General features: G+C 33.2%; 1 protein-coding gene across 1 annotated transcript in view; it reads left to right on the top strand.

The window, feature by feature from the left end:
• Nucleotides 1–21683, top strand: part of Smp_162670 (hypothetical protein) — a gene marked incomplete at both ends in the record, with an annotated part of 68542 nt that overhangs the window by 25587 nt on the left and 21272 nt on the right. Inside the window, 7 exons of the mRNA XM_018799063.1 lie at nucleotides 2997–3108; nucleotides 6848–6981; nucleotides 10499–10706; nucleotides 12922–13226; nucleotides 14511–14742; nucleotides 17249–17712; nucleotides 19669–19875. Coding sequence (XP_018650889.1) covers nucleotides 2997–3108; nucleotides 6848–6981; nucleotides 10499–10706; nucleotides 12922–13226; nucleotides 14511–14742; nucleotides 17249–17712; nucleotides 19669–19875 — 1662 coding nt within the window. The remainder of the gene's footprint in view (nucleotides 1–2996; nucleotides 3109–6847; nucleotides 6982–10498; nucleotides 10707–12921; nucleotides 13227–14510; nucleotides 14743–17248; nucleotides 17713–19668; nucleotides 19876–21683) is intronic.

The raw sequence follows: 21683 nt of genomic DNA, 5'->3' as shown, positions 1-21683 counted from the left end.
GAATAATAAACATTTTTGCTCCATTCAGAAAACCTGTGATAGTTTGTTTACATGTCTGTAAGTGAATTCTAATCTTACAGACTGAACAGCAGTAAAATAAAACTTGCCCAATCTTTTCAAAACATTTTTGCTTTTATTATGTTTTGGATGCCAGGTATTTCATTATCAAATCAAGGCTAAAATGGTTAAGAAATTTATTTAATTTCCAGGTAATACGTTTAACAGGAGCTATAAAATTCGAGATTTTAGAATTTATGATTTATTCAGTAATCATTATTACGGAATGTGATGTAGAGGAGAAATATAAGCACTGGGTATGATGTGTTAGATTCATAGGTTATGCGTTCAAACTCATAATTTTAAAATGGTCAGAGTCACTCAAACCACTGCAGTTTTTTTCCACATTTGAACTTTATCTACTGTCTCATGTATATAGTACTGAAGTTAGAATTGCAGTAACTATCAGTACAAGTTCAGAAATATTTAAATTTTTTTACTCACAAACATCCTCTGTCTCTGAGACTTATTATTTTCTAATGTTCCTATCATCAAAATTTCTATCCTAGCAGAATATGCCACAGTTTTACACATATATAGTAATGTTTCTGGTTTTCTGAAACTGATTTTCAAGCAAAATGCACAGGAATTTTAAGGTTTATACTAAGTGGTTTATCAGTCAATAGGTTTTACTATCTATGTGGCACAGATTATATTTAAGGTTTCTCACAGATTTTGATAATTCTCCCACGGTCATAAAAGGAGAAGTGTCAGCCACTTCTGAATGAATGGCTTCAGCGCTTCCCTGAGGTAGAAGTAAGGGTTTGTAGTCTGAACTTCCGAATATAATAACCTTGGCTGAAAAGACAAGCACTATCCCTTCTGAACAACTTCAGTCACTGACTATCGCAGTTTATTAAGGGTGAAAACCCCACAAGTGGAAAAGGTAGGTAAATGAGTCTATAGATTAGTTTATAGGATTTCAGCATTTAACTAGTGCTTAACTAAAACTTTAAAAAATCATACACTTTAAAACTAGATACATTCTATGCTTCGTAACAAAGAAGTAGATTATACTAATATTCGGTGACATTTTTTTGATGGAATCATACGTACTGTGGCTGAACTCCTGGACTAAAGTTAATATCTTAGCTCTTTAGGTTCACACCATAACAATACATCATTTAAACGTCTGTCGAATGCCGGTTGAAAATTGTGGGTTTTACATATTCTGCAATATTGATTCATAATTGTAAAAAACGTTTTAGGGATTAGAAGCTCCACAGTGAATACAAGTGTTCGGCGATTTCTTTCTTTAAGACATTGTTGGTATGTAGTTGAACCGTCAGTTATGCAATCAGCCAATATGATTAGTTAATAGAACTGTGTTATATAAATGAAAAATAATTTCAATACCCTTCTAATCCATTCCTAACTTTCGTTCTGTATAGTATTTTATACTGTTGAATGTGTGAATTGTGAAACAAGTGGTGTTCGTCAGGGCTGTCCACTCTCCCCATTCTTGTTTAACTTTGTCGCAGACGTGCTTTTAGAGGTAACACTTTCCTCATCCAAATTTAGAGGGGTTGAACTTGAACCAGGAGACTCACGTGTTGACTTAGAATACGACGGTGACATAGTTCTATATGGTGAAGACGCTGACAAAATGCAGAGTCTTCTGACCACTATCAGCAACAATGCAGGCATGTCCGGGATGTGATTCTTCCCCTCGAAGTGCAAAATGTTACTTCCGGATCGGGTTGCATCGACACCTGAACTAATGATAGGGAGTGAAGTAGTTGAGTGTGTAGACCACTTCACTTATCTTGGGAGTCTCATCAGCCCTTGTGGTCTGGTGTGTGACGAAATCTCAGCACGGATACAGAAGGCTCGTCTAGCTTTCGCCAACTTGCGCCATTTATGGCGTAGGCGAGATATCCGTCTAGCAACAAAAGGACGGGTTTACTGTGCAGCAGTTCGTTCCGTCCCACTTTATGGCAGTGAAATATTGCCGATAAGAGTAGAGGATATTCGTAGGCTACTAGTATTCAATCATAAGTGTCTTCGAATCATTGCTCGTATATCCTGGGACCACCGGGTAAGTAATGCAGTTGTTAGGAAACGGGTACTAGGTAAGGATGGCAAATCGATTGATGAAGTAGTGAAACTTCATCAGTTGAGATGGCTGGGACACGTGTTACTCATGTCCAACCACCGACTGCCTCGACGTGCTATGTTTCATGGTGTAGGAGTAGGTTGGAAGAAAGCTAGTGGCGGCCAAACCAAACCGTGGCACAAATTCATGAAGTGACTGACAATTAGACTGAGCCATGTTGGTAGGTGTAGACTACCTGGTTTGGATCCGTGAAATGATAGCAATCGATGGTTAAAGACCTTGAATGACATGGCTCAAAATCGTTTGCAGCGGCAAAAGTGCATCCACTCTTTGTGTTCTGCCAAATTCTAATCTTCTGGATTCTTCATGTCCTTTTTTTCACTTTCCAAATTTATTCCACTGGATTATACTCCTTGAATAACATCTTCAAACCCTAATCTTTCGGATTATTGCTTATACTCTTACTACCTCTACCACTATGGGATTAGAATCGACAACTGCATCTCTGTGCTAATGTGGTATGAGAACTCGAACTGATGTACGTACGTACGAAGTTCTACGTTGTGACTGACTGACTGACTGGAACAAGAGTGAGTGAAGAGACCAAGCCATGGATGTTTTGTCAACACAAGTATTGTCTATATGTTCACAGCTTATTTTTCTTTGAGATTTTAATAAAACAGTCATTCATTAATGAAAATCCTACTCGGTTGTCTCGAATAAAAATAACTGTCGGTTAAAAGATTTAAAATGTTAAAAATTGTTACTCATCAATGAACAGCAGCAACAGGCGGCAAAGATAACAGTTAATTTAGTTAATATATCTTGTTTTCTGAATGGCCCATAAAACTTGTTCATCCATCATTATATGTTTCGGTTATAGTTTACCGGTTACGATATTTCCAACTTGCTACCGCATATAACCGGGGAAGTCACTCATATGTTTCCAACTGATGGAGGTACAATTAAAACACAGCGAAATGAAATTCCAACAGGTAAGAAAACGAGTTGCATGTCTGCTTAATTTCCTCGGTTGATTATTTCAGGCTTTTTGTAGTGCATCTAATTGTTGATTGATTATTTCAGTGTGACAAAATTACTGTTTACATAGATAAAACTTCATGTATATTGTAACGTACAAACATCCTGGGTAACAGAGTATTACGTAGCCAGACATAATATCTGCTTTTATAAACAGTTTGATTTGATTGTTATTATTAAAATTTCTCAGATTCACAGATCGCAAAATCTTACAAGGTTACTTATAAAAACTGCATCACTGTATACTCAATACTTCTAATTCTACTGTAAATCATTTTTTCTATTCTCTTCTATCGTATAAGTTAAGCTAACATTAGATTGTTATCTTAACTATTGAGTCTGTAAGTATTTGCGATCCCATTTATACAATCACCGATACCTCTACTACTACTCATTTAGTATTTATAATCATAATTCCATCATACTGAGCCAACGTGATGTAACGTGTTTCCTAGACTATATACACTGACTGACTATTATGCTCTTGTCGCGTTTCTCATAGCTTTTGTTTTTCATTTCTAAATAACTTTATGTAATTTTAACAACAACATTACTATATATATAACTCCATTGATATATTGTTTTCCACAATCGTTGTTATGTGCTCTGTTGGTGTTCCTGTTCAAGTTCATAATAACGATTGTTCATAAAGCAAAATTCTACCACTGTTTGTTTTGTCATTAGAAAAACTTCAAATTGAAGATCTATGTTAAAAAGTAATATTTAGTTGTTGTTAAATTTTTCTGTTGATCATATCAGCATGTGATGTTCCTCGCTTGAGAAATTTCGTAGGAGTTTTTATATATATCAGGAGACGGAAAATGACCAGTTTTTATCAGTCTATCATCAATAACAACATGCCAATTCGAAATGCTAAATCGTGGTACTGTCGTTACCAATGAATTCCCTGGTACAGCTGAAGGTGAGAAGAGTCTAATCTCTTTCTCGAAATGCTCTCATGCAGCCACGTGTATGTAGCCACTACCAGGCAAATGTTTATTATGAACTTGCGATGACAAAATGTGAATGTCTGGTGCTTTAACTGGGTTGCTCGGTGCGGTGCATCCATCTAGGGGAATTAGAAAACCCTGATTCCAAATCAATGATGCACATGAGCTCCAGGATCCTGAGGGAACAAATGACGTGTGAGTCTATTGCTAGTCACCTGCTACTATGGGACCGCGTTTCCCAACGTTGCTTCATTGTTTTATTGGTTAGACCCCTAAGTCAAAAGCTCGGGGAATACTCTTAAGAAAACTACCTGCTTCTGTTTGGGCACCTGGGCACTATCCTACCCCACACAAACTAAACTATGACAACGATTAGAAAATTGTCCACGCGTTAATTCTCATTTTCGCAAATAATACTCACATCCACGTGTTAATATTCGTTTTTATTTTACATTGCGTCGCCTGTCTATCCCTTTATTCCCGTTTTGTATATTCCTCTATTTTTCAACTTCTACAGCATCACGTCTATGGTGGATATCCTGTCCTATCTAATCAATCTGAAGTCACTAAATAGTCGAAAGTTGAATGCCATTCAAACTGGCTTCCTTCAATGTTGGCACACTAATGCAGATCGAACAACAAATAGGGTTGTCTATATCTGTAGAAAGTCTCAATATTGACGTCCGTTGTCTATCCGAGACCCATATTCAAGACTCTAGTGAAGTGCTACAAATTCACTCTCCATCTGTCGCCTCAAAAAGCGTGTTTCACGTGTGCTTATCTGCAAACCCAGCAATATCTCCGTCTGGTTTTGCTGGCGTTGGTGTCTCTATAAGAACTCCAGCTGATTAGATCCTCATTAACAGCTTATTATATGCTGTCATATTAGAAAGCTCCACCGAAGGGACAGAAAATCGGTATGAGAAACGATGTCTTTTTATTATATCTACCTACGCTCCAACAGCTTGGATGCTATCTACCACCACTTAATTAATCTTCAGAAAGTGCGTTATACAGACATTTTAGTACTAGCAGGAGACTTTAATGCTCAGGTCGGGCGTCTAGGCACAGAAGAGAGTCGTTTATGTGGTTGATGAGGACTTGTTGATCGCAGGTCAGATAACGGTAACCGTCTACTACAACTGTGCACAGACTACAACATGTTTTTGACTTGTACTAACTACCGGCACAGTTATCGACAATGTACTGAGTGGAGTTCTCGCTTTTCATCTCAAACCTGGACTCAGATTGATCACGTCGTGATCAGCTGCCGCTGGTGTGGTTGAACACAAGACTGCCACTGTCTTTAGATTACCTATCTGGACTCCGATCATGTCCATGATTGAGTTAATCTTACCTTGCGTTTCAGTGGCCAACAAATTAGTCTTCCTAAGCGGATCAATGTCTGCAAATGGGTTGCAGCTTCTGTTGCAACTAAATATCAAACGGAGATAGATTCAAAACTATTTATCAACGCATCAAAATTTATAGATGGACATAGGTTGCAACTGCATGACGCCATGAGATGTCAAGTAAAGTAGCTTGGGGCTTCGCGGAAAGTCTGACTTATGAGCACTTGATCCTTGAGGGATCAATATCTGTAGGTATTGTATGTGCTTTTCACCCTCCAATTGGAAAGTAATTTTACAAGACTGGCAAGAAAATAAACCTGCACTCACTCTAGGTAGTGATTAATTAGAAGTAGTTGAGAAGTTCATGTATCTGAGGGGCTGCGTAAGTACCGATGGTGGAGTAAGTAATGAGATTAAATCACGTATAGTGAAAGCCCGAATGGCTTGTGTCAATCTGGAACATTCATAAAGCCTTCGTGGCATTAGCCTGGCTGAAAGAAGTTGGTGGGATCAGTTTTTCCCTATGTTTGTGAAACCTAACCTCTCTGAGTTGAGGATGTTAGACGACTCTCTATGTTTGAACATCGTTGTCTTCGAAGGATCATCGGCATCCAGTGGAAACACCATGTTTGTAAAGCAAAAGTTCCGCAACATGCGTTCAAGCGCAGCGACAATAATTCAATTGGTTTCACCATCATGAAACACCGGTTTCGGTGGCTCGAACATGTTTTACGGATGTCGTCCCATCGAATTCCAAATCGTGCATTATTTTCCGACACTGTGATCTGTTGGAAAAAGCTGAGAGGTGGTCTTTGTATGTCATGCTGTCGAGGTGTGAAAGAATTATGTGAGGGACTGGTTCCTGTTGGCCCTTCACTCCATGGTTGGGGTCGTAGAGATGGTACAACACAGTGACTTGAGACATTATCAGACATAGCTCAGAATAGAAGCCGGTGATGATCCTGTTGTATCTTGCTTATAATTTCTCCATAAAAGTGAGAGTAATTTCATTAACTGAGAGAATTCCTTCTTGTTGTATTTTTCCTAACTAAATTGTTTCTCTCATTATTATTATTATTATTACTATTATTACTTCACTCTCATACACTAATTTCTGTTCAATGTTACTCTTCTTTTATCATACTTCCCTTCCATTCTCTATCTCTTCACACCCTCACGCATATTGTATGACGCATATATATTTTGGTCCCTTCTTGTACGAATGTTTATGTGTTCAAATAAACAATAAATAATAAAATAAATGTTCTCTATAAATACAGCATTTAAACAATATTGACTCTAATCCTATTTGAATAAATAGTTTACACTAAAATCAATCAATTTCACTTTACTTTAGTAATTTCTCACTTGATCCATTTAATTCTACTTAGGTCAAGCAAATTTACGAGTAAGCCTTATCAAAGATGGCCATGTGTTTACCATTCATAAAATTGATGGTCCACCCGAACCGAATATTCCATATAAAAATCCAAATGAAGCTAAATTTAACGACCAAGAAAATGAGGTAGGATTTAATCGCAATAAGATGATATTATTGTTAGAAATGATTACGTAACACATTTTACAAGACTTAACATTACATGTTATAACATTTTCATTCTTGAAAAGAATTAGTGTTCGACTGTCTTTAAATCGAAGAAGATAATGTCGGGCAGTGTTTAAGGGTACAATAATTGCTACTCAAACACAAAATATGAATTTAATTGTTTTTAACACTTTCAGGAATAAATCATGAATAACAGCTCCGAAATTTAAAATCATATAATATATATAGTATTTCATCATACTTGTTCTATTACAGTAGCCACAGAGAAACAGATGCACAGTGTTTCATTTTTGAAATAAAAATTAAATAATGTTGAGCATAACAAATGCTTTCAAAGATAACAAATCAAAGTATTCAGTCATACAAGTTAAGACAATAATGAAGTGTATTTAAATGTTGTATTAGAACGCATATGAAATCGCCAGCATACATACAAATATCTATGACTTTCTTGATTTTTTTGATAAGATATCTTTCCGGTTTAGCGGTTTCAAACTGATAATGGTCAGTGCTTATTGATAATTTGCTTTAAGAATAATATCACAAATGTTTAGTAAAGATCTTCAACTAACAGATTTCACCTAATGATATGTAAAATGGATGACTACCAACCAAATAATATAAGAGCTATACTATATCATTAATTAGTTTACCTTTAGATGAACATTAGATTGTGAACTAATAATTAAGTTATTGTCTTCTTTTGTTGTGAAACTGGAAAGTTTTCAATTTCCTTACAAAATTTTACGAGCAAAGCTCTAAGAAACTGAAAACATTGATCAGGTAATTGAGTCAAAACTTTAAAGCCACTATTAAATTGTTGATAATTTATCAAGGGATAATTTGACAAGATTTTACTTTGTGTAGTATAGATTTTAATAGTTGAACTCACGAGTCGATCTAAGCTAGACCACCATTAAAAACCTGGAAGCACTGGACGGCCGTCTCATCCTAGTCTGGGATTCTTTAGCAGTGCGCATCCACGACTCGTGTCGAGGAGAGACAGGTATTTACCTTAGACAATGGATGGATGGTTACGCAAGATCATGGATTGATTGAGGTTAGACATTAACACCGTTGGATGCTGGTTCAGTGATCAAGAGTTTAGGCATTCACGCACGACGCCGAACGTCGTAGGTTCGAGTCCCGCGTGCGTGATTGTGGAAGCGTACTTCTGATGAGTCCCACAGTAAGAAAAAATGGCCTTCTAGTGGTTCCAGATTCTCAGTGTTGGTCTAACACAGATTTACTCATGAATTCAACTTATAAAATTACTACAATCTCCACAAACCACCATTCTGATAATAATATACGTTTGTTTATATGGTATAGCAAACTCTAAATATCATGTTATATTAAGTGTAAAATCATATGGTTTTGTACAGGAAGGATGTGATGGCTTGAAGAGTTTTTCATTACCAGAATTATTCAGTTCAATTACGGCTTGTTTTTCTGATGGCATCTGTTTGGCCGTGTCTAGGGTGAATAAAATTGATTCAGTAAGTAATAATTACTCAATTATTTTACAGAATTTATTTATTTTATTTGATTATTCATATATTCAATTAAAAAGTAGAGTTTCAGAGATGATCAGTACTATTGGAGTGAACAAGAACACAGGTGGAGATAACCAAATGTCCTTGGATACATGATTACAGAATCTCTTAGTAAAATCTGAGAACCACACAGTAATACTTCACTTGCAAAATATCCATCAACTGTCTCAGATTTTGCCATCCCTTTGTTTTCATACCATTTACTTTCTGTTCTTGTCCTCCCTTCTGCCGCCAGCCATTCCACTTTCAGTTGGTGATACATACTACTTATATCCGTGTACATAAGTTGCACACACCACATTATGTCTTTCAACTTGATCACCTGTTTATTCAGATTTACTCATTAGAAATATTTCCGAAATTCGTATTGATGACATCACTTTCAATAGTTTACTACACGTTTTAAGCTGAAGTAGCCATTGTTTGGGTTTATTCAGGGCTAAAATTCTGTTAGTTGAAAAGATATGAACTTCGATTTGAATTTCAACATATCGGTGAAAAAAACAACTTTTTTCTTCACGGAAATGAAAAGAAAATTCACGATAAGTGGTAAATGTAATGAAATGTCTTTTAAATTTTCAAATATTCTACCCATTAAGTATGATACTACTGTCACCAATAAATCTAAATACTGACGTTATTAGTACATAGTGTTATGTCGAGTGAGTGCGTACGTGCCCTGTTAATATATATGAACGTGATGATCCCCGCCAATCAGAGAGCAGCGAATTATCGATTGGAACAGTGACACACGAAAACCCGCACGAGCAGTCTAGAGTGCTTATCGGTCCTGCTTCCTACCTAGCCCAGCCAGTTAAGTCTAGAATACCAATAACAGCCTCTGAAATATAAATCATTATTCTCAAACATACTGGGTTTATATACCAAACAAACTGACCACATCGTACCATAAAATAGAAAATAACATTTGTACAAGATCTGGCCAAATGTGGCTGTGAATAGGGAGGAACTGTAACTAATGGACTAGGGATAACTCAAGAATGGTAGGTCGTATAGTAATAGTTTATAGGTCAAAATAAAGCTTATAATAAGAGGGACACGAATATGAATAGTTAAGTTACTTAACAATTATACAATAGGAAATATACATATCATGCTGATCCATAAATAGTTCTCAAAGTTACCATTCGTAAATCTCCACGGGATATAACACATAGTTCAGTATATCATTAAATAAATAATTGAGAATTCTTGTGTTATTAAAAGCCTATTCAAGTTTGTATGCTTTCTTAGATCAAGATCTAACGATGTTTTAGATCATTTTTGATAAGCAAATAACTATCAGTAAATATCAAATGCAATGCATCAAGAACCTAACTTAATTACATCTTAACACATTGAAAATTAATCGATAGAATTTTCTCAATAATCAAAACCAGATTAAAGGAAATAAATAATTAATTAGTTCTCTGATATACGTTGATCGATCAACTGTTTGACAAACTTTCTGAGCTTTTTTTCTATGTAAAGATATATTGGTAAATAAGAGTGAAAAGATTGCTTAACACCTCAAACAAATCAGTATCTGATAATTACAAAAGTAACCAATTTACTGCAGATTGATCAGATCTCTTGGTTTAAACTGAATTTCAAGATCGGAAAATTAATTTTCTTTTAATCAGGAGGAATCTTGTGTTAGTTTGAAACTCATATATGTATATGTTTGAAATACTTATATAAATCAACGTTTTATGGAGTGAAATCACCGATAAACGATAAACGTTTGGGATGAAATATACTAATGTCGCTCTGAAGTGTGAATTCTCTTTGTTTTTAAATATTCCATTAAATGTAACATAAGGCTGAATGAATCGATGTAAGCATACCTAAAGCTTATTTTTAAAAATCGCTTTCTTGTCTCGAAGATTAATTGTTATTAGATTTGTCTTCTTTTATAGCAGCCTAATCCGAATTATCAAAGCGAATCTAATCAACTGAATAAATTAAACAAAAATAGTTATAGTGATAGTAACAATGGCAGCCGAATCAAGACAAATTCTGTCAATTTGGATGACAACAGTGAAACGACACAAAATAAACCATTTGAACATTTCATACATCTCTCCACACCTGATGGTGCACAAGTAGCTGTTTATCATTGTGTTAGTAAGTCAATTTTTTGTTAATATTGTCGTTAATACATTGTTAATTACATTTTGAATAGTGTACTAGGCATAATATCGAGAACTGTTTTCACAAGAAGTTCAATAATGCATGCAAAAAGACAAAATATGAACATATAGCACTAATATTGTTTAAAGTATGGTTAGCATGAACTGTAGGTCATTTATAATTAGTTTATCGTACACAGTCGTGTAACAAGCAATCGTATGCGCAACGTATCTGTAAGTTAGAACGTTCTAAAGAGAAATATAAGTTCTCCAGAAACATGAGATTAATAAATTTAGGAAAATGCATCCTATTAAGGCTCAAACCGTATAAATTAACGTGTTTTAGATAACTAAGCTACAATTTATACATACAGCGCAAAAAATATCTAGATGTTAAGTGCTTAGGAGCAGTCGGAAGATAATCCTTGTTTATAGTCTTAAAGGGACTGATTCTCTCCATGGGACTCGAACGTTAGTGGTGAAAGTTCGAGATCATGACTGGCCTCTGGTAGGGCTGACAAATTTACAGTTACTACCATATAGTATCTAATATCATGTTTGTCCATTCCCTAGTGACGATCAAGTAATCTCACTCAATGAAGCTGGTTAACGTGGATTAGAATCTTATCGGGAACATCGGTTCCTTCAAGACTGCATGTATACCTTGCTGGTAACGGTTAACTTACAAGAAGCCTAACTCTAGGGCTTTTTGCTGACTGTACCCAACCATTTAACATTAAAACATAGTACACGTTATGCCAAATCACCTAGACTATTAGCCACATCGCAACTTGATTAAAACTAAGGACTAGACTAACATGGTATTTATTACTACTAATCGGTCAAGCATTACAAAAATACAAATTTACCAGACAAATCGATGTCTTCCTTTCAAGTTGTTTCGTTTTAAAATAAAGTGAAAATTTTAAACCAATACTATGTTGAAATTGACTAGAAGTATAGCTAAAACTTGTATAGGTTTCGTCTAACTAATCAAAGACAAATATTTTCGAAATCATTTAATAGATATAATTAAGATTTGTTTTACATATTATATATCACTTTTGCTAGTTATTAGGATCTTATGAAATTCACATGTTCACCTATTGTTTTTCTGCTGTAATACCGTTTCAATTAGTAAGCAGATCATTTGAATGCATCATAGATTAGAATCATTTTTTAAAGAATATTTAAGTAAAGATAAACAGTAGCTGCCCATAGGACCTAGGAAAGGTGTTTGCTCATATTTGGGACTCGTTAGTTGGATTTCTTCGCTAGCTATAACCCATTATGTACATATGCCTAAAGGATAGTGATCAAAACTCAATCTCCAGCATGAACAATGGGAAGATTCATACAAAATGTTTATATATCATTTTAAGTAGAGATTAAATTTTAATGATTTTTAATTAGCTTGAGTTTAGTATTTTGATAATTTATAAAATATATGTAAATGACATGGAAAATGAATAATTTCAGTCATTTAATGTAGATGTCTAAATGACGGTAGATCATCAAAAGGTTTCCCATATCATCTTCTATCTCATATAATGTTTCTCATTTTCAAACTGCATTCGAAACCATTATTCAAGTTAAATTACTACTAACAAGTATAATTTTGAACAACATTCACTTATGTATAATTATAAAAGTTTCATGATGGCAATTCGATATTCGCCTTTAGATTTTGTTAAGATTTATCAATCAATGTTTTGAAGATATTTATGTAGTTTAAAAACTATTCATCAATCGGGTATGTACACGAACTTTTGGAAGTCCCGAAATATCATGTTTCTTGCAAATAAAATAATATTTCACGCATTTGTTTATTCAGTTGATATTCACTTTTTTTTCAACATGACATAGTTTAAAAGTAATACTTTTATTCATGATTATAAAGAAATCGTTTGCACATAGTCAGTTATGAAACTAGATTGGGTGTACATATGTATTGAATATCTTCGTTTTACGTTAGTTCTATGAGAGTTGAAAGCAAGTGAAAAGTGAATACGAATATTATAATCTGACACTAAAGTAGTAGTCATGTAATAGGACGGTTTGAAGGATCAGTATGAAGGTTTACACATTGACCAAATACTATATAGCTTTTGACTTTGACTAGATACACAACTGAATTCGATTCTTAAATACTGTCGAACAGCAGTTATTTTCAAATTTATTTTATTAGATTTAACATTTTATTCCTCTAGATGAAATTTCAAATCGTGCCAATGATGAGTGTGCAGAAGAAAATATCCCATCAAAAGAAACATTAATTAATGGAGAAAGTAAATGGCGAACGAAAAATGAGCAAACTAATTCATTTTTAAACTCACAACACAGTATATTATTGAAGTTATCGTCAGCCAAATCTATCAATGACAGCATCAACATCGATGACCTGAAAAAAAAGTCTGATAAAGAATACGAAGTTACACGATTTATCACATCCGATGGTATAGTGATACAAATTTTAATGCCTAGTTGCACATCAACTGCTTCATGCGCTATCAGGGTTAGTGGAAACTCTTTCCTATTTTTTAACTTTATATGATCATAATGTGTTATACCATTAAGTATGATTTGTATATATATATAGTGAATTAAAGGCTGTAAAATATTCACTATTTAATGTCGAATTGAAATAGAATACTGTATTCAGAAATACGTCACATCAGCAGTCAGGTCCACATGAAATTGGACTTAAACATCTCTGAGATGCCTAAAAATGCTTACAGTTGGTACATTGAATTAATCAAACAAGGTTTACTGGGTCATAAGCAATAATTCAAAAAGCCTGCAAAATAGAACCAAATTATCTGTATGTCACTCCTCATATTTATACTGTACAATCCGTATTCAATGTATATATATATATATATATATATATATCACTAACTTGACAACCCATTGACTCATTCTCTTAGTTATTTTATATCTTAAGCTGTTTATTTTCCTTGTAGTTTCAACTCCACGACATACCAATTCATTTTCAGAAAGGTACACGGAAACCTACAGCGATAATTTACAGTTTCATTTTGTATATATATAGTCAGCAATCATTGAAGTCGTATTTAATCAAACTGTTTTAAAATTACTACTCCAGTACAATCAAGCTTTTTCCTGTAATCGACGACTCGGACACATAGAAAAGACTTTTATAGTTTTATTGTTAGTTTAAATTATATGACAATTATTTTGATCTATTTTTACAAATAAATTATTATTCTGTTTATTAACCCAGGATTTACAAAACAAAAATAACAACAGAATAAGCTTAACCTGAATCCGGCTTTACCAGGCCCTACTCATCAACAATATGTCAGATATTTCATTTATTCATAAATCTGTTGGTTCGTTTGAGATTACTTGGTTAGAATAAAATAAATCTGAACAACGAGATGTTAGATGTTAAAAATGAGATTTACTTCATAGTTTATTGCCTTGCCTAAAACCGAATATGTAATTAACCCTGAACGAAACAATTATGAAATTCTACTATTCTAATGTTCATTTCTATGGTAGTTATAATGAAGTAATATGTTCTTGTTAATATGACTATTCCGTGGTTATGTGTAGTACGTAGTTCTATGGACAGACTAGATTCCTTTAAACTCATAGTACCAATTTGTACTGTAAAAAACAACAGTTAATATAAAGTAGCTAAATTATTCATATTTCTACGTTGCTTAAAATTTACATGAATGTCATTGTTTTTCAAAGGTTTTTTCAATACGCACTCTGTGTATTCATGATTTGTTAACAATCGTCGTTTCTAAAACGTGAATTAAAATTGTAGATTCTTTACCCCGACGGAGCAATTATGGAGCGTGGAACAACAGTTGCCGAAGAATTAAGGAGAAATGAAAATCCCCAATTTACATTGAATAACCCGCAAGAAGAAAAACAACAAGAAATTACTATTCAATCAGAACCAGCAGTAACAAGTGCACTCCAAGTAAATAACTTACAATCAACAAAATCATCATCTAGGAGGAAAAGTTCCAGGAGAAAAATTGAAGAGAAAAAAAGTAATGATTCAATGTTATTTAAATGTTTTTGTTATTGACAGTGAATATTTTAAAAATATATTAATCTTCTAGTCTTATTATTGGTAAAGAGAGGGCAGCATTCCTACAGTTGAAGAACATATGCAACTCAAAATAACTGTCAACCAATGTCAAAGTCACAATCTCCGATACGAAAATCAAGATAGTCCTACTGTACGGAGCTGAAACGTGGAGAACCACTACATCCATCATCAATAAGGTACAAGTATATATAAAGTTGTCTACGCAGGATAATGAATGTCCGTTGGCTGAAAATCATCAATAACAGCCTACTTTAAGAGAGAACAAACCAGCTTCTGTCTGAGAAGGAAATTAGGAAAAGACGTTGGAAGTGGATAGGACATACATTGAGGAACTCATCAAACTGCATCATGAGGCAAGTGCTTACCTGGAATCCTGAAGGGAAACAAAAAAGTGGAAGGCCGAAGAATACACTAAGTTGGGAATTGGAAGCAGACATGTAAAGGATAAACAGAAACTAGAAAGAACTGGAAAGAACTGCCCAGATCAGAATTAGATGGAGAGTGCTGGTGGGCGTCCTAGGCTTCCTCACGATGGGTAACAGGCGTAAGTAAGTAAATATTGCTGATTAAAGCCTAAAAAGTGTAAATCAATCAGGAAAGTGATAACATTGATGCACGTAATTCACATACTAGAAATGATGTTAATGATCTTCTCTATTTAATAACAAAATTAAATAAAAACACCTAATATTGATTACGAAATTAACATTGAACCTTTATTATAATTAATCATCGATGACTTGTAGGGAAGTAGAAATCTCAGTCATTGTTAACTATATATCTCACCAAATGGATTTTTGCATGTTGTATTCATTTTTGTAGAAATTAAACACCTTACCCATTAAAAATAGAAGTAGAATGACTTTTAAATGATTTATTATTTGCCGACAATATATTTCTTTGACTATTCACACCCCATTTTATTCAAAATTCTGAGAAATTATTTTAAATAGTTAACACTTAAAACAACAAAGAACAAAAACAGACGAAATAGTTTAAAAATGATTGACTTAATTCTAAGGGGAAGAAATAAGAGACTACACCTAAGAACAATGAAGGTTATGTCACACTTCCGTTGTATGTAATTATTCTTATTATCTTAGATAACATCTGTCATTAAATTTATAGCTATTCGTACGTTTTAAGCAGACAAGTAGTTGATTCATAAACTAATTCATATGTCTTCGATACTATCAATCTCAGTTTTCAAGTCTAACATGACATCTAACATCTTTTTTACTTGCCCAGTAAACGTACTGAGATGAAACAAACGCACTAAGTGACTAGAATGTTAACAAACGTGATGAATGACTCATCTATTTTATATTTCATACAACCACCACAAAAATTTATGTCAGTTCTTAGGGAAGTTGTAAAAAAGAAACAAAAATTCTTGCAGAAATAGCACACATTTGTTTACACACATTTTGGATCGGACTGATTTATCACTGTCCAACAATTAATGTCTTATGTGCTGATCAATCTATACTGAGCAAGTTGTAATGTGGCCAATATTTTACGTGATAATACATTATGTTAGATAAGAGCCAATCGATATGAACATTAAGTACTAGGTAATTTTAGATGAAATCTGACTGAAATCAACAGTTCCATCAAGACTGCAGAAACTTCATGCTAACAGCTGCTATTAATTACAAGCATATGTTCAGAACCTCTCACCTTTAATCATAAAACATACTCAAAACTATTTAATCACTTTTCTTTGTAATTTTGGATACATGGTCACACCATCAAGTAGTGTCCGATATATATATATATATACTGTTGTACATTCACACTAATAATAACTTCTGTCTTTCGACACTCGAGCACACACAAACAGAAATAATATAGGAAAACAGAATAACAATATATAAATCAATGGGCAAAAGAACATCTAGATTTTTTACCCGAGGTTATTTATAACAAATGAATTTAACATTAACAAGAATTGTTTGATAGTTATTGACGAATGACTACAAGTTCTTTTTTCATTGTTCTATGCACAAAGTGTTAGTGATAGAGAACAAGTTCAAACTATCAATTGTGGTTGTAGCTCAAGTTTTAAGGCTATTTATATTAGGGAAAGCCAGCAGCATTCAAAAAACCATCTTTTCTTGAAAAATTGTTGCCAGTTTATTATGAAGACGTCCGTAAACTCTCTTGAAAAATTCATTACTTTACATCAGACTAGATTGATTTGTAAAACCCTGGCGACTTTGATTTAACTGAAGCTTTTAAGTTTATCTATCAGTCATATGAAATAGATTAATATTTTATGTGATAAGATTCAGTTAAAGATTTTTGAAGTGATAAAAAGACTTAGATAATTTTATAAAGCTAATCGAGAAATAAAATGGATAAATTGAGGTAAAACAACTCTCCATAACAATTAGCTTAAAGATAAAAGTGTAAAAATGTAATTATAACTGAATTCTTTTCAGCTGAAGACGATGCTCAGAATGAGACTGGACTAGTTGGTACTGAAATTGCAGCCGCTTTGACTCCATCCAGTACGCCAAGATCAACAACTAGTGATTCAGACGATAATTTACCTTGGTTAATTACCCTACTATCTGGTGAGCGGTTTTGGTTCAGGATAATAAAATCATTTACAAATACTAGTAATTTAGTTGAAGATACTCCAACCACAAATGCGTCAGATAGTGTATCACAAGAGTCAGTGAACTTAGATACACCAAGTTCTAAACGCTTAAATGATGCAGTGAAATATGAAACATATCCAAGTAAACCACTGGAATCTTTTCGAGCCTATGATCCAGCCACTGGAGAAACATTATATACACGGCCTGAAGACAATTTAATTGCTGTTGAACCTCATCCAGATAGTCCATTCAAGTTGATAGTACAACATGCAGATGGTACACGATTAACGCAAATCTTATTGGTATGTTAATATTTCATCGTTGAGTAACGACTTTATTTTAAGGCTAGCGTAACTTGAACACTTTGAATTAAGGTAACTTTTATCGATCAAATAAACATTACTTTAGATAGACAGTATAAAGCATAACATATCAGGATCGTGTTTTACAGTTTGGTCAGATGTTGAAACGTCTAATGCATTTATAATTACTTATATGGTATACACCAAATTGAATAATGAAAGTCTAAAACTAATTACGATATTATCGATTTTTTCTACTTGTTTAATTTATATAGTTCAGGGTTTACATTTATCAGTAACGTTCCGGAAACTAATTTTAATTTTCAATTCTAATCTTTAACACTGTCATAAACTATGATTACCAGACTAAAAATGTATTGTTTCATTAAGAACGCGGAGAAATGTAGATTTTCAACTTGGTTACAGTTAATCATCAATATTCAGTCCCTATGTAACAGTCTATAAATTTAGCATAAATGAACGAACAGAAGCTTCATTAATCAAACTCTACCATTTAAAATTTCTTTCATATTATGTGTACTCCAGTAATTTTCAAGACCCTATTCTTTCATTTGTCATTTTTTAAGATTCATATTTGCTATTGTCTTACATAGTGAATAGTTTTTTTTCCGCATTCATTTCGTATTCATTGATTATATCTGAAGTATTCATTTATGTTTCATGATTGAGGTATGATACTTTTTCATTTCAAGACAAAATATATTTTCATGTAGCCATTATTTAGAAAGGTTTGGTTTATTATATATACACCATATTTTAATAGAATATCAATTAATAATAGAAATATAAGTGACGGTTGATTGTTTCTTTTTTCTTACTTTCATTTCAATCCTTGTATAACAACTAAACCTGAGCGTATCATGAGTTGATCTATTTAAAGTAACCTTTTTCGAACTATAAGCTCTACTATACTGATTCATTCTGTCATTTTTGTTATGATTGTTTGTGTGCTATGATTACTGTACAGAATTCAGTTAGTTATGGATCGACTAAAGACAAATTAGCCTAATCGAAATGAATAATTTCTTCATTTGTAGTTATGCCAACTTTCATATGTTTAATTTTGTATGGTATCTTTTTTATGGTAGAATTATTTTTCCATAATTAACTTTTTATTTCATGATTTATGATAGTGAACATTTACAATCAAGATTTTTACGTTTTTCGGTTTATTTAAATGTTTTTGTTGGGAACAAAAACATTCTATTTTTCGAAAAACAATGATTTCCGCTCAAGACGATCAGAATTTAACAATTTAACACGTCACGGGAAACTTCATAATATTCTACGTTTTTAAATGAGGATGTTTAAAACTATAGAACGTTTCCAAAAGATTTTTCAAAGAGTATTGGTTTTATTTGTTTTACTCTATAAATATCGTCTGTTACGTCAAGGAAAACAGAATACTTGTGTTGTATAGGGTCCATGTGACCGAGCAGTAACGACAGGATTTCTCTCTTTAATCTAATAATCTATTGAGTCACCTATATTATCATTAGGACCGGTGATCTTTTAAATACCAATTGACATATTGACCTACTAACTAGGACTTTAACGCTAATTGGTCCTCAAGTTTCTCCTAACCCAGTGACCAATCAAACAACGAAGATAGAAAAATTCCCCATTTCACTGAATTCAACTATGACTCAAAACCCATACAATAATAAACCAGAAGTGTCCTACCAAATAGAATAGAATTAAATTGATCACAAGTGATACAGGACCAGAGTAATCGGAGAATAATCAGAAAATGACAAATATCCAATGATAAAACATATAACATCAATTTATAGATGAAATGAAATCTGAGAAATAAGTGCTTCGTTTAACGGTGTTACACATGTCTATTTTTTCACTGCCTGTTTCAAGATAGACATCGTAGCAAGATGTTGATATGAAATAATTGCTTGTTACTTTTTATTTCTTATTGTACAGGCAAGTGAGAAGGTAAATGATGAATGCAATTCTGTAGATTTAAATTCAAATGCCAACAAACCTCAAATGTTCATTCGTACAGAGTGTGTCGGCTTTCCTGCTGTAATATTAAATAAATCAACTGGCGAGTTTGAAATATCTTTGTTTGGTAAAAGTCAGTTTTCATCAACATTTCACTTCACTCCGAAAGGTCATCATATATTACAGGTAAGAAATTTTATCAAGCAAGCAAAATTTCGTCTTCAGAAATAAGAGCCAATCTTAGAAATATATGTGTACTTATAAATGTTAAAGTTGAGTTTATTTGACCAGATAGATAATAATACATATAATACTACATAGGGATGTCTAGTTGAAGGAGTCTCTCTTCATATTGAAACTAACTACATGGCTAAAATATGTGATTCACCTGTATACATTTTGTTCTCAAGTAATTTAGACTTCTCCTTAATGTAATACCGTTGCCGTTATCTTTATTTCGGATTACAGTTTTTTGAACACTGGATGGTGTTTTATTTAGTGAAAAACAAGAGGGTGTAAGCTCTAGAATTCAACTCAAGAGATCCATTTTTTTATTATAGTTCGGATATTAAGCTTGTTGCTAATCTATATAGATTATTTATGCCTTATTACTTGATTCACAACTAAATGTTGCTAGATGAGTAATAAGTCCTGATAAAACTATTACTAGACAAAATTTGTATAATTGTATTTTTTTTTAATAATGAAACCACGTCTTCAGAGTTTCTTGACAACGATTTTCGAAAAACCGTCAGTGTTTGGAATCTAAAAAATATGGTCACGCTTGTTATAAGTATTCATAATAGTGGTGATTAAAGTATATGTGTGAAGACTACTTGTTTCGGGTTCACATATTGATCGATAGTTAAAGATTTTACGTGATACAACAATCAATCACAATGTTATAAATACATTTATTTTTTATCTCCCCCGAAATCTTGATCAACAGTATTACATATTCCATTTTCAAACCAGATTCTTCAGTATTTTTACCATTTTACTACCACTAGTACAGATATTTTAATTCCTTTGACATTTATCTTAAAAATTTCATCTCACTTTGTTGGAATCTATGGTTGTCCTCGTTACTATGTATTGATCACATTACCAACTTTGGCAATGGATGATTAACTGACAGAATAAAGCTTATGAACTGGTTTACTGAATTAGATAGTTATATTACTTTTTAACATTTAGTATTATTTTGTATAAAATACTTTATGAGATAAATATTAACCCGATGTAGGCGGCCTGTTTGAACATTTGGGCTACCTGTCCCTGCTATCTAGATATTTCAACAAGTTATCTAACTTTGTACGTTTCTGAAAAGTGCACAATGTTTCGTTGTACAAGTTATAAAGGCCCAATCAGAGATATTGTGGTTGCTGGCTATATTCAGAGAAATGAATGTACATTATTTAGATGTCGAATGACTGGACTTCTAATTTCAAACTGGCCATCACTCAATATTTGTCGTCAGGATAGACCAAGAAGTAAGAAACGGAAACTTGTTGAAATATATTGTGTTGAGAATTCTATATTGTACTAGAAATATAATATTTAATAAAGCTAATAATAATACTAATAATAATAGCATTTGTCAGTTGATTCAACAACTCTGTCATACGTTCTATGATAATGAGATCAAAAAACAACAGTTTGAAGACGACTTTCATCACAAAATAACTTCAGCTGGTAAATCGTTGAAAGCCTGGTAGGGTTGAATGGTCGTTTCCTCTTAGTTTAGATTGCTTTCTGACCCACTTCTGATTGGGCTGCTTCTGTCGTCCACAAAATTTTTCTCCAAAAATCCATCTAAAAGTCGGTTTGTAATTAGTGAGTGGTTGAGTATCCCCAAAGTTTGACTGAACACCTATCCGGTACAACTTACTTTTGAAGGGTTTCAGAGCCTATTGCAATTTGCTATTTAAATTTCTGTTTCAGAAAAATACAATAACAAAATGACAGTAACTGGGTTTCATGATTGTTACATG

Source organism: Schistosoma mansoni, chromosome 3 (assembly GCF_000237925.1).
Source record: "Schistosoma mansoni strain Puerto Rico chromosome 3, complete genome".
Classification (NCBI taxonomy): Eukaryota; Metazoa; Platyhelminthes; class Trematoda; order Strigeidida; family Schistosomatidae; genus Schistosoma; species Schistosoma mansoni.
The sequence above is the reverse complement of the archived record's forward strand: the minus strand, read 5'-3'. Positions and strand labels throughout refer to the sequence as shown.